The 13046-nt window shown below is 43.6% G+C and overlaps 1 protein-coding gene across 1 annotated transcript in view; it reads left to right on the forward strand.

Annotated features, from left to right (window-relative positions):
- Positions 1–2604: 2604 nt before the first annotated feature.
- Positions 2605–13046, forward strand: part of CCDC12 (coiled-coil domain containing 12) — a 46504-nt gene continuing 36062 nt past the window's right edge. The window contains exons 1-2 of the mRNA XM_063147587.1: positions 2605–2614; positions 6437–6654. Of these exons, the coding sequence (XP_063003657.1) occupies positions 2605–2614; positions 6437–6654 (228 nt within the window). The remainder of the gene's footprint in view (positions 2615–6436; positions 6655–13046) is intronic.

Here is a 13046-nt window from a genome sequence, read left to right on the forward strand (position 1 = left end):
GGTACAGAAATGCAATAAATAAATAAATTAATTAATAAATTATCTTTCCCCTGGACTATTATGGTCATGCCAATTCTGAACGTGACATTCCTTCATGGACAATCAAGGCTCTTGCGTGTTCAGCCATCCATACAGAAATTTCATTTTTGCTTACAGCTTCCATGTGTAAAACTCACCGTTGATACTCCAAAATTATGCAGTCAATTCCCTCAGTGAAGTCAACCGCGCAATCTGAGACTCCCTCCTTTGGGTTTGACATGCATAGGTCCTGTCTGAATACAATGTCAACCCAGGGATGTCTTGGGACGCTGGAGGTGGTGAATCTGTGATAGATTCAAAGGAGTTCAGATTTCTTTGAATCTGACCCATGGATTCATAGAATCATAGAATCATAGAATAGCAGAGTTGGAAGGGGCCTACAAGGCCATCGAGTCCAACCCCCTGCTCAATGCAGGAATCCACCCTAAAGCATCTCTGACAGATGGTTGTCCAGCTGCCTCTTGAAGGCCTCTAGTGTGGGAGAGCCCACAACCTCCCTAGGTAACTGGTCCCATTGTCGTACTGCTCTAACAGTCAGGAAGTTTTTCCTGATGTCCAGCTGGAATCTGGCTTCCTGTAACTTGAGCCCGTTATTCCGTGTCCTGCACTCTGGGAGGATCGAGAAGAGATCCTGTCCCTCCTCTGTGTGACAACCTTTTAAGTATTTGAAGAGTGCTATCATATCTCCCCTCAATCTTCTCTTCTCCAGGCTAAACATGCCCAGTTCTTTCAGTCCCTCTTATTGAAGTTAACTTGAGAATGCATTGACGCGCTTCGTAAAAAAAAAAAAAAAAGTTGCGTCAGGTTTGGTGTTTTGCCGTTTCTCATTGGACACACCACAACCAAGTCAGTTTCTTGCTGATGGCGATTGAAGAAACCTAGATGAAACTGTGCAGTTCTTATTCTGCTCTTGCATAAATCTCCAAACACCATTGCATAACTTTCGCAGAGCACATGATGGACAGCACCGTCCAGCACACGGCGTCTTGCAGGCAACATGGGTGTTACGTTGCTACATTTTGCTCTTCTGCTTGTTTTGAAGACCTCTGGAATGTCCCAGCTGCGTGCGATTACAATATTCTACAAATGGATGTGAAACTTACTAGGCATATAGCGGTTGGTTTTGCATTTAGGCCTGTCTTGAGTAAGGTGAATGTGAATCACATCTTGAATGTGATTCAAGATGTAACAAAACAAGCTTGATTGTCTTTTATGGCTTGGACTTACTGACCTGATTTGTATATAAGGACAACCCAGAGTATGGGTTGTTTCCTTACCTACCGTTTACCCAGAATTTATCTGTGATTTGTCTGCCAGATGATTACACAAAGCACAGGTTGTTGTTTTTCAATTCCTGGGTTGTTCGATTCCCTCTTCCTTCACATGCTCCCTCCCTGTATTTTGGGTATTTCTGAGGCACTGTAGTACCAGCATTTAGAATGGCTGGTTTTGGAGTTTTTTGGCCATTCCTGCCCAGTGCTTTTGTAGCTTGGTGAAACAACCCATGAACAACCCATGGTTCTGAGTTTGCACATAACAACAGCCCATCATAAAAACATAAAAACAACTTGAGAGTTCACAACCCAACATCAAAGCGAAGTGAAGGAGGGGAACAACCAACCCAGGGATTAAGAAAACAAATTGTGGTTTGTTTTGTCACCTGTCAGATAAACCCTGGGTAGGGCAAAATGAGAATCAGGTTACTCTCTCCATCCTTTGGAATGCAACACCTAGAGTTTGGGAAGGTTACACCTTCCAGCTAGTGGGAGAAGCAGTGATATAGTTTGAAGTCAATTTTTGCCGTTGGAACCGAGAAGCAGAAAGTGGAGAGTTTTAGCTGAAGTTTACTAGTACCGGGTGCAATCCTGTGTGTGTGTGTGTGTGTGTGTGTGTGTGTGTGTGTGAAACAGTTGATTTCTAGGAATCTGAGGCCATGCCCCTATTTTTAGGACCCTGCTTGCTTCCCAGAGGGCTCTGTAAATAAGCAACTTTTGTAATACCATAAGTCTCGGCTGATACTTAAAGGAAACTAAACCTTTCAGTCCCACCACACCTATTTCTTAAGATGGTTGTTCATATAACTGTAAGTGAAGATTTATAGTTTCACAGAAACTGAGGGCAAAAGCTACCAAATCGGGTTTTTATTTTATTTTGCACGGAATGAATTTTGACCCACATCCACAGTCAACTCCAGGATTTTTACTGTGCGAAGGCAAATTACACTCCATTTGTTTTATGCTGAGCACCACAACAATTGCACATTACAGGAGAGACCACACCACCACCATGCCGGCACAGCATCTGTCATATCCTGCGCTTGCCCAGCTCAGAAGGCGATAGGAAACACACACCACCCATGCTGAGGTTAGGCCTCCAAACATGGAAGGCTCCTCCTAGAAGTGGGCAATTGGATCATTAGAAACACAAAGAGATGGATTTGCAATGAGCATGTAGACCACATGGTGACTTGCCTGCCTGGCATCAAGGTAGCAGATGTCGCAGTTCAATTGGCAGCAGGTAGATTTCCATATATTTGGACTTGAACTCCCAGGAGCCTCTGCTAGTATGGCCAATGGTAAGGAATGCTGGGAGTTGATGTCAAAAACATCTGGAGATAAACTTTCTGCCCATCCCTGGTCTAGATAGGCTGATAGATAGTGCTGGGGAACACATGTTTTGTGACGATTGTTAAACCCGCAAGTCTTTGGAAGACAAAGACAGGGTAAAACTGTGGGATTTCTGCTAAATGTGCTAAATTTCTTCTCCTTACACCTGGAACGCTCTTCCAGAACATTTGCGAACTACAAGTTCAATCGCAATTTTTGAAGCTCAGCTAAAAACTTTTCTTTTTTCTAAAGCTTTTAGAACTTGATTTTGATCTTACTTTTATACGGTTAGTTTTACTCTACCCTGTGCCTGTTTGGTGCATTCTCTTCCCCTTCTTATTGTTTTATTATGATTCTATTAGAATGTAAGCCTATGCGGCAGGGTTTTGCTATTTTATTGTTTTACTCTGTACAGCACCATGTACATTGATGGTGCTATATAAATAATAATAATAATAATAATAATAATAATAATAATAACAATACCTGCATTATTTCAGGCCAAAAGTGTACTTTAAATTGTGTAAGATATATGCATTAAAAAGCTTGATATGCATATGTACAGAAAAATTTTGAGTAAGAAGGGCATCTTCTTAAAGGTATGATTAAGAATTATTCTTACCTAACCTGAAAGGCGTATGTGATGCCTTTTGGGGGGTTCATTTTAATTTTTTTAAAGGAAGTTTAGTCACAATGAGATATTTAAGACTGCACTCCCAATTTATGGGATAGCACTTAATATTGCCTATGAGGTATTCTCTACACGAAAAGGTATAAGTTTTTGACAGTCTATTCAGAGCTAACTAGGAAACTTGTGCATTGATGAAATCTATCCTTTTGGACCATGAGGACTAGAAGTCTAAGAACATTTAGGGCACAATCCTATGCATACATGGACAGCAAATGTCCTACAACTCCCAGCATTCCTCAGCGAGTATGGTTGGCTGGGGCATGCCGGGAGTTATAGGACTTTCTCTCTCTCTAAAAATCATAGGATTGGGTCCAAAAACTCAAAGTACTAGGATCTAAGCATCTTTGGCAATGCTCTGTTTTATAAGAAGAAGAGCTGTTTTCATTTTAGTGCATGCAAATTATATTTTCACGTGATGTTATAGGTATTTTAATAAAAATGAAAAGTGGATTAAAACATTTTCTCCTTATTAATTCTTGTTAGTGCAAAACTAAAGATTGAACCCACCTAGAACAATTCTGGTGTATATTTTTTTTGAAAAATATTATTCAGCTATAGTTAACTGGCAGCAAAGGCTTCCGAAATATTGGAACTATAGCTTGAAACATTCAGCCAGGGCAAATCCGTAAAAACTAGCACCCAGCATTGTGAATCTTTGATGCATTATAGTATTTGTGAAAATTAGGAGAACTATTTGAAATTCAACCCCTGAAGAAAAACTTCAGTTGATAAGTACTTATCTAAACATATACGGAAAAAATCCTTTTCTCAGTGTCCTTATATAATAAACCTTTCTCTCTCTCTCTCTCTCTCTCTCTCTCTCTCTCTCACACACACACACACACACACACACACACACACACACACATCTTTTGATGAACTGTTTCTGTAAATCAGTCAACTACACTGTAGCACAACAGAAGTAATGTTCACAAGGTCAAATTTTCATATTCATGTTTCTCGTTGTACAAAATTTCTTTGAAATAACCTCTGAAAGGTTGAGTAATTTATTCTACGGAGAAGCATTAATCTCTGTCCTTCATCCTTTCTGACACTTAAACGCATAACCATAGATGTCTTTGTCCGACGCCTCATTATGCCAGTCCTCGGTGCTGACATTGCTACTCCTGTCTGTTTGCTTTGATGTCTGCTTCAGACAATGGCTTCTTAATTATTTAAAATGCAAACATCTGGATGAAATAAACCAGGGACATGGGGGCTAGCTTTGCACATCCCTACTTGTCAGGCTGAAAACGGAGGAGTGTCAAAATTAGGTGAATTCAGTGCATCTGAAATGGTTGGAATGTGACTTTAGTTATGGCCTTAAATCAAGCCAAAGCCAAGTTCTATGAACCATATCTAATTTTGGGATTATTTAAACTCAAATTTCTCATTCCGAAACCCAAATGAAGACACTCACACATTTATGCTGAAATATAAAGAGTGAAAATTAGGTCACCATCTTCATCCAGTCTTTGAGAGGGGCAGGTGACTGATTATCAATATTAAACAATGCACCCCTTGGTTATGATGTCAGCACTTTGGTTTTTAAAGAAGAAATGGGATTGAAAGATGACATTGAGCCCCCTTTTAATTTACTATAGCGGTATGAATGTGAATGGCACTCAAATGGAAATCAAAACGTTCCCCTTAAAAAAGAAAAAAAAAATCCTGTTACCAGTTAAGTTTGATGACATGAGCTTATTGTAGTAAGTGTAGGAAGAGCAATTGCCAATTTAATGAATGTATCTCATGCTGTTCAACAATGTAAGTTCAATGGGACTTACTCCCAGGTAAGCGCGTCTCTAGGATTGCAGCCTCAGCGTGATGGCCAAGGTCCCCCGTGCAAACTACAGAGCTCCCATCTTTGGGGTGTGTGTGGGGGATGGCTGAGTGATAATGGCAGCTGTAGTCCGAAACTTCTGGAGGGCACAAGGATAGAGGAAGTCTTGTTTACTAGCACATTGAATTGGGACTGTTCAAATCCCAGTCTGAACATCCTCACAGGGTTGTTGTGAGGATAAAGTGAAGCAGGGAGAATTATGAATGCAACCTTGACGAGCCTTTTGGAGGAAAGATCTCCCCATGCCCATCACTATTTTATTTTTATTTTTTTTACAGTGGCTGCACTCGGACAACACTTTAGCAGAGCGGCTGGCTCGGTTTTGGCTGCTCTTGCCGGGGAACTCTGTAACCAGCTGAAATAGTCCATACAATGTGTCAAAAAACTCCACTCACTAAGTTCGGACAACACAATAGCCACTGGTTGTGCAACTAGTCAACTCTGAAGCTGGTTGTGTTTCTCTAGTTTGTTTGTTTTTTGACGAAAAAGTCAACCGCGGGGTGTTTTTTGCCTGACAGAAATACCTACCATTGACTGCTCAATTGACAGTTGACTACTATATTAGGGTGACCATATGAAAAGGAGGACAGGGCTCCTGTGTCTTTAACAGTTGCATAGAAAAGGGAATTTCAGCAGGTGTCATTTGTATAAATGGAGAACCTGGTGAAATTCCCTCTTCATCACAACAGTTAAAGCTGAAGGCGCTATACTAGAGTGACCAGATTTAAAAGAGGGCAGGGCTCCTGCAGCTTCAACTGTTGTGATGAAGAGGGAATCAGGTTCTCCATATATACAAATGTCACCTGCAGAAATTCCCTTTTCAATACAACTGTTAAAGATACAGGAGCCCGGTCCTCCTTTTCATAGGGTCACCCTAGATAAAACCACCGGTGCTTATTATGTCGTCTGAACTGAACCAGTGTATTCTGTTGGGCATTAGGCAAGCTGCTCTTTCTCAGCTTCAATGCCTGCAACCACTGTCACTCACCCCACATTAACACTATTGCCCTGCCCCGTTGTACAGACTGATGCTAAGAGGGAAAAGCGCTCTGTGTATGCTCAGAGGAACTTTTGTTTGAATCCTAAAGGGGGCCACCTTGACTATATCCCTGAATAAACCCCTTCATCTCTATTGCTCTCCTCATTAAAACACTGATGGTGCTATATAAATAATAATAATAATAATAATTAAAACAACAAGAAAAAAGCCAATCTTCCTCCCACGCTTAAGCTTCTCCTCCACTTTCCCTGTTACAGCGAACGATGAGCTCGGCGCTCTGCTCGCCTCCCCTTCCCCCGGCGATCGGTGGCTCTGCTCTTGCTCGGCGGCTCCCCGGCCTGCGCCAACGCCGCCGCGCGCCTGCGCAGTGCGCGCAAAGATGGCGGCCGCGCCTGGAGGTCTGCAGGAGGAGGCGCTGAGGCGAAAGGAGCGGCTCAAGGCCTTGCGGGAGCGCACCGGGGCGGCGGCCCGGCAGGTACGTGGGTGGGCGAGTCGGGTGGGCGGCTGGGCCAGGGAGAAAGCGGTTGGGATCCGCTGGCGCCTGAATGGGGAGGCCTCCTTGGGGGAGGGGCGCCGTGCGGAGGGTTGGGGCGGCGGGATGACATCAGAGTGACGTCATTCACTCTGCCTGGTTTGAGAAGAACATAAGAGGAACCTCTGGTGGCCTCCAGATGTGTTGGACTGCAGGTCCCATCATTCCCAGCCAGCCTGGCCTGGATGGCAACTCCCATCATTCTCAGCTGGCCCGCAGTTCCCATCATTCCCTACCAGCCGTCCTGGACTGGACTGCAGCTCCCATCAGCCCCAGCCAGGCAGCCTGTCCTGAATGGCAACTCCCATCATTCTCAGCTGGTCCACAGTTCCCATCATTCCCTACCAGATGTCCTGGACTGGACTGCAACTCCCATCAGCCCCAGCCAGGCAGCCTGTCCTGAATGGCAACTCCCATCATTCTCAGCTGGCCCACAGTTCCCATCATTCCCTACCAGATGTCCTGGACTGGACTGCAGCTCCCATCAGCCCCAGCCAGGCAGCCTGTCCTGAATGGCAACTCCCATCATTCTCAGCTGGACTGCAGTTCCCGTCATTCCCTGCCAGCCAGCCTGGACTGGACTGTAGCTCCCATCAGTCCCAGCCACCAGGCAGCCTGACCTGGATGATAACTCCCATCATTCTCAGCTGGCCTGACCTAGCCTGCAGCTTCCATGATTCCCTACCAGCCTGTCCTGGATGGCAATTCCCATCATTCTCAGCTGGCCCTCAGTTCCCATCATTCCCTTCCAACCATCCTGGACTGGACTGCAGCTCCCATCAGTCCCAGCCAAGCAGCCTGGCCTGGATGGCAACTCCCATCATTCTCAGCTGGCCTGACCTAGCCTGCAGCTCCCATGATTCCCTACCAGCCTGTCCTGGATGGCAGCTCCCATCATTCCAGCTGGCCTGACCTAGCCTGCAGCTCCCAACATAGCAAGATTGGCCTGGGCTGCAACTGGCTAGGGATGATGGGAGTTGCATTCCAACTCATCTGGAGGACACCAGAGGTTGCTTTCCCCATGATTCCCTGCCAGACTGGCCTGCACCTCAGCTGGCCTGGCCTGGCCTGCAACTTCCATCACCCCCAGCCAGCATGGCCTATGGCCAAAAATGCTGGGAGCTGTAGTCCAAAACATCTGGTGGCACCAGGTTAGGTGTAGGCAGGAATGTCTAGACCAGGCATTAAAGGGATGTCTAGACCAGGCATCCTGTTTCTAAGAGATGGCTATGGAAGCTGAGTAGCAGGCCATGGAGGTGTCAGCCCTTCTCCATTGTTTGCACACCCACCCCCCCTCCACACAAGCACATGGCTTTCAGAGGTGAGGTTCCCTGACTCAGGACATAGAACTTCCACTTAGTTATCCCGGCTAATAGTTGTTGGTGGTTTAGTCTCTTAGACTAGCATTCTGTACAGGCATCCTAGTAATCAGCTCACACAAAGTGGTCCACCAAAAACTGGCCACCGATCCACATTTATTTATTTATTACATTTTTATACCGCCCAATAGCCGAAGCTCTCTGGGCGGTTCTTAAATATCATTATTCATCTCTGTAAGCTGCACTTGGGAACTTTAGTTTTGGGTTGAAGAGCAGTGTAAACATAAAATAAATAAAAAAATATCCATCTTGGTGTGGAAAATGTAGGAAACTTCGATGGTGTGGAAATATCTGAAGATTAGCACTGAGATTCAGTCCAACGTAGTGACATGGAGAAGACGTGGGTCAAATCCCAGTGTAGCCACAAAGTTCCTTGAGTCACTTTGGGCCACTTAAATAACCTAACTATTTTTGTGGGGTTGCTGTGATGGGTGGGGAACTTAGATGCGATCTTTGGTTCTTGGAGGAAGGGTGGGATACGATAAAATAAACAGGTAGATATTCTGTTGTCTTTGTCATAACGCTAGAAATGGGAGTCACCCACTGAGATTTATTGTTAGTACATTCAGGTCAGTCACCAAGAAAGGACCTTCACACAATGTACAGCCACTTCGAGTGTCATTTTTCTTCAAATCAATGAAATCAACCTATAAACTTATTGCATTGACAACCAAGATGCAATGAGAGCTGCTTGCTTGGATGTTTTTAAAAGTAGTATTGGGAAAAGTCCATCAGCCTTTGATAAGCCATGATAACTAAAATTGAGCAATTTTTATTGTCTCTGTAAGTCTCCTTGAGCCATTTTTGGGGGTAGAAAGCTGGGGTACAAATCAAATCAATAAATAAAAATTAAAGAAACGGAACGTGTGTGTACAGAGGCAGCTTTTATCTGAATACTAGTTGCTGGGGCTAAATAACAGCGGAAAATGGTGGCTTTCATGCCCTGCTCTTCTGAGTTTCCCAGGGGCATCTGGCTGATCATGGTTGAAATAAGATCCTGGACAATGCAGCTGACTGGACTTAGCAACGTTCTTAATATGCCATGATCTGCCGGAGCTTGGGAAGGGCTGGCTTAAAGCATTTTATTTATAAATCATTTGAACACTGAGAAAACATGAAGGTGTTATTCAGACCAGAAATATTTCCACCTTAAAGCAACTGAGAATACTCAAAGTCTTGTATCTGCAAGCTTCATTTATGAAGGGAGGGTTGCAAGAGTAACTGTTGGAGGTCTACAGCTGGAGACCTCATGGAGCTTGAATCATAGAATAGCAGAGTTGGAAGGGGCCTACAAGGCCATCGAGTCCAACCCCCTGCGCAATGCAGGAATCCACCCTAAAGCATCCCTGACAGATGGTTGTCCAGCTTCCTCTTGAAGGCCTCTAGTGTGGGAGAGCCCACAACCTCCCTAGGTCACTGATTCCATTGTCGTACTGCTCTCACAGTCAGGAAGCTTTTCCTGATGTCCAGCCAGAATCTGGCTTCCTGTAACTTGAGCCCATTATTCCGTGTCCTGATTACGAATGGTATTGAGAATGACAAGAATTATTTTGCTATCGACCTGCAAGAACATGGGAATCCCACTAGATTCAGAGTGCGCTCCTAACACACGGGCAATGCATAACTAACCTATGTAAATTTATTTATTTATTTAGAATACATACATACCGCTCCCCATTGAAAAATTTCGGAGCGGTGTACAAGGTAAAATGAAAATAAAAACAGAATATAGCAGTTAAAACAAAATTTAAAAAGAAGCAAAAACAGAAATCCAAGGCTGCATATTAAGGAAAGGCTTCTTGGAATAAAGATGTTTTCAGGAGGCGCCGAAAGGAGTACAAGGTTGGCGCCTGCCTGACCTCTAGAGGCAGGGAGTTCCACAGGAGGGGGGCCACCACGCTGAAGGCCCTTCCCCTGATGGATTCCAATCGGAGGATGGATCTATGTGGAACCACCAGGAGCAGCCCCCCGGATGACCTCAGTGACTGGGCAGGTTGATAGGGGTGAAGGTCCCAAGTTGTTTAGGGATTTGTACATTAGTACCAAACCTTAAACCTGGTCCGGTAGCGAATAAGCAGCCAATTGATGCGCACTTATTATTATTATTATTATTATTATTTATTTATTTATTTATTTATTTATATAGCACCATCAATGTACATGGTGCTGTACAGAGTAAAACAGTAAATAGCAAGACTCTGCCACATAGGCTTACAATCTAATAGAATCATAGTAAAACAATAAGAAGGGGAAGAGAATGCAAACAGGCACAGGGTAGGGTATAAATTGCTTTAAAAAGGGTCAACCAAATTCATGGAGGGCTACGTCTGTCAATGGCTGTTAGCTAGAATGGAAGCGTCCTTGTTCAGAATATTGGGCAAAAGGCAGGATGCTACTACTACTACTACTACTTTTGGTAACCAGTTACTAGGGGACCAACAGGCATTGCCACTTTCCATTGCGTCCTACTTGTGAATTTCCCATGAGCTGGCTACTGTCAGAATGCTGGGCTAGAATAAATTAGGCAATTTGTCGCTTTTATCATTTGCATATTTTCTGCGGTTGTTTCCGGAGCATGATTACATGAATTTAGCACAGGATGGTTCATGCAATTCCCGTGTTCCGTGCTAAAATCCGCTCCAAGTCCTCAGAGAACTTGACACTATGAGCTGAATTGGTAGTAATATATGGGAAATATATCATTGGTGAGTCCCAGATGAGGTCACTTAGTGCTTGTTCTCTCGTATGTCAGTGTCTACTTCAACTGTACCCCTCTTGTCCAAAACTATTGCTTCTGTCTGTCAGAAACCTTTTGTCTTTTAATTAAAAAGAAAGATGATAGCTGAGGGTGTGCTGCCGCTCTCCTTGCTGCCAGTGCCCCCAAGAAGCTGCAGTTCTATGAATTATCCATGTTAAGAATAAAGTGATCTGTCTGGCCCATCTGGTAAGATAAACCACCTACCCCACAGCTCATGGTTTATTAATAGTTTGACTAATAAAGTTTTCTGACGGCTGCAGGAAAGAGATTACTTTGGACGAGGCTAGCTTCTTTAGTTTTGCTGTAATTTGCTTTGGAGAGCTCCGATAGTATCTTGGGTGACCTTTTAAGTGTTGAAAGGTGCTGAAAGACACAAGGCAGGCCGAAAGTGGGACACAATTTGCACTGGAACTGTTTCCTGTACAAGTCACATTGAAATGTATGGGATTTGCACAGTTGCTGTTGTTAAAACGATTCATATCCCACTTTTCAGGAAGCAAAGTCCTCCCAATATATATAAAAATATATTAATAAAATCACAATAAACAACGTTAACGTATTAAAAGTCATCAGAATCCTTCCCGTAAGGCAGTTGATGGTAGATGGTTTGGTAGGGGCAAACCATAATGTTTTCCTCACCTGGGTCTTTTTGTTAACTTCCTTGAGCCCTTGGGATGGATTTAAAAATGGGCCCAGCACAGCACCTGGTGTTTTGATATCACTTTTCTATATGGAAGCTTTGTCTCAGAAATACTGGATGGATGTCATCTTCATGTGCCATTTGTGGACTCACTGGAAGTATTTATTTATTTATTACATTTTTATACCGCCCAATAGCCGAAGCTCTCTGGGCGGTTCACAAAAATCAAAACCATAATAAAACAACCAACAGGTTAAAAGCACAAATACAAAATACAGTATAAAAAGCACAACCAGGATAAAACCACGCAGCAAAATTGATATAAAATTAAAATACAGAGTTAGAACAGTCAAATTTAAATTTAAGTTAAAATTAAGTGTTAAAATACTGAGAGCGTAAAAAGGTCTTCAGCTGGCGACGAAAGGAGTACAGTGTAGGCGCCAGGCAGACCTCTCTGGGGGGAGCTCATTCCACAACCGGGGTGCCACAGCGGAGAAGGCCCTCCTCCTAGTAGCCACCTACTACGAGGTAGTACCTAATTAGAAACAGAATGATAGACTGGGTAAGCTGTTGGCCTGATCCAGCAGTCCAATTTCTGTTCTCCACCCAGAGTTAGGTTGGTTGTGTTGTGGGACAAAAGAATGTGTAATCTCGTGTGCAGCGGTCCCTGGTTGCACTGATACCCGTAGGGAGGGATCACAAAAGGTTTGAATAGGGTGTTTGAACGGGGGGTGGGGGGGTGGCATTTTATGATTTGGCCAAGTTTGGATATTCCAAAATCATAGTGCTGGTGGAAGCCACTAGCAAGTGGTTCTGCTTCCTTCAGTGCGCTCTTTCTGTTCTAAGAAACCAAATTGTTGTATTGTGTGCAAGCGAATAACTGTGGTGGCATTTGTTCATGTACGAGGCAGCAGTGTTTTGGTGTATGCCTTCCAGACACGGATCACCCTCTGCATGTACACTTCACTTGCACATTTCCTTTTTTTCCCCATACCACTTGAGGTATGAAGAGCCCCTTTATCTCACTTTAAGCAGAGACTTTTTTTAAGACACAAAGAAAAATAGGAAAGGAAATGCCTGTTGTGCCGGTGCGATAAAGTCTGTGGTTTGCTCCGGCTGGAGTAGGAGGTATAACTTGCGTTGGCATCTAAATTCAGGAAATAAATGGTGGATTGTTGCCTTAACAACCAAAGCATGGTTTCTCTGGCTGCTGGGATCACCCAGTAGTCATGATCAAGGCTCAGGTTGGATACAGACAGATGGCTCTTAAAGAAATACGTATTTCATTTATACCAGCTTCTTTTAAAATCTAAGCTGGAATTTTAAAAATAGTAACTGTTCCTTAAAAAATAACCTGGGTTATTAATGATATCTGAATGCAATACAAACAAGCTTATTAAACTTGACATAATCTCTTAAAACGGAATTCCTCACCCTCTGTTGAGCACACTGAGCATGGCTGTGCCAAAGTTAAGCACTTCTGAGGCAGATTGGTTTCTGAGAGATTTAAGAATATCCTTTGATTTAAAGTAGGAGGGAGAGGCACGTGCTTAAACCT

This window comes from Elgaria multicarinata, chromosome 1 (genome assembly GCF_023053635.1).
Source record: "Elgaria multicarinata webbii isolate HBS135686 ecotype San Diego chromosome 1, rElgMul1.1.pri, whole genome shotgun sequence".
NCBI classification, from domain to species: Eukaryota; Metazoa; Chordata; class Lepidosauria; order Squamata; family Anguidae; genus Elgaria; species Elgaria multicarinata.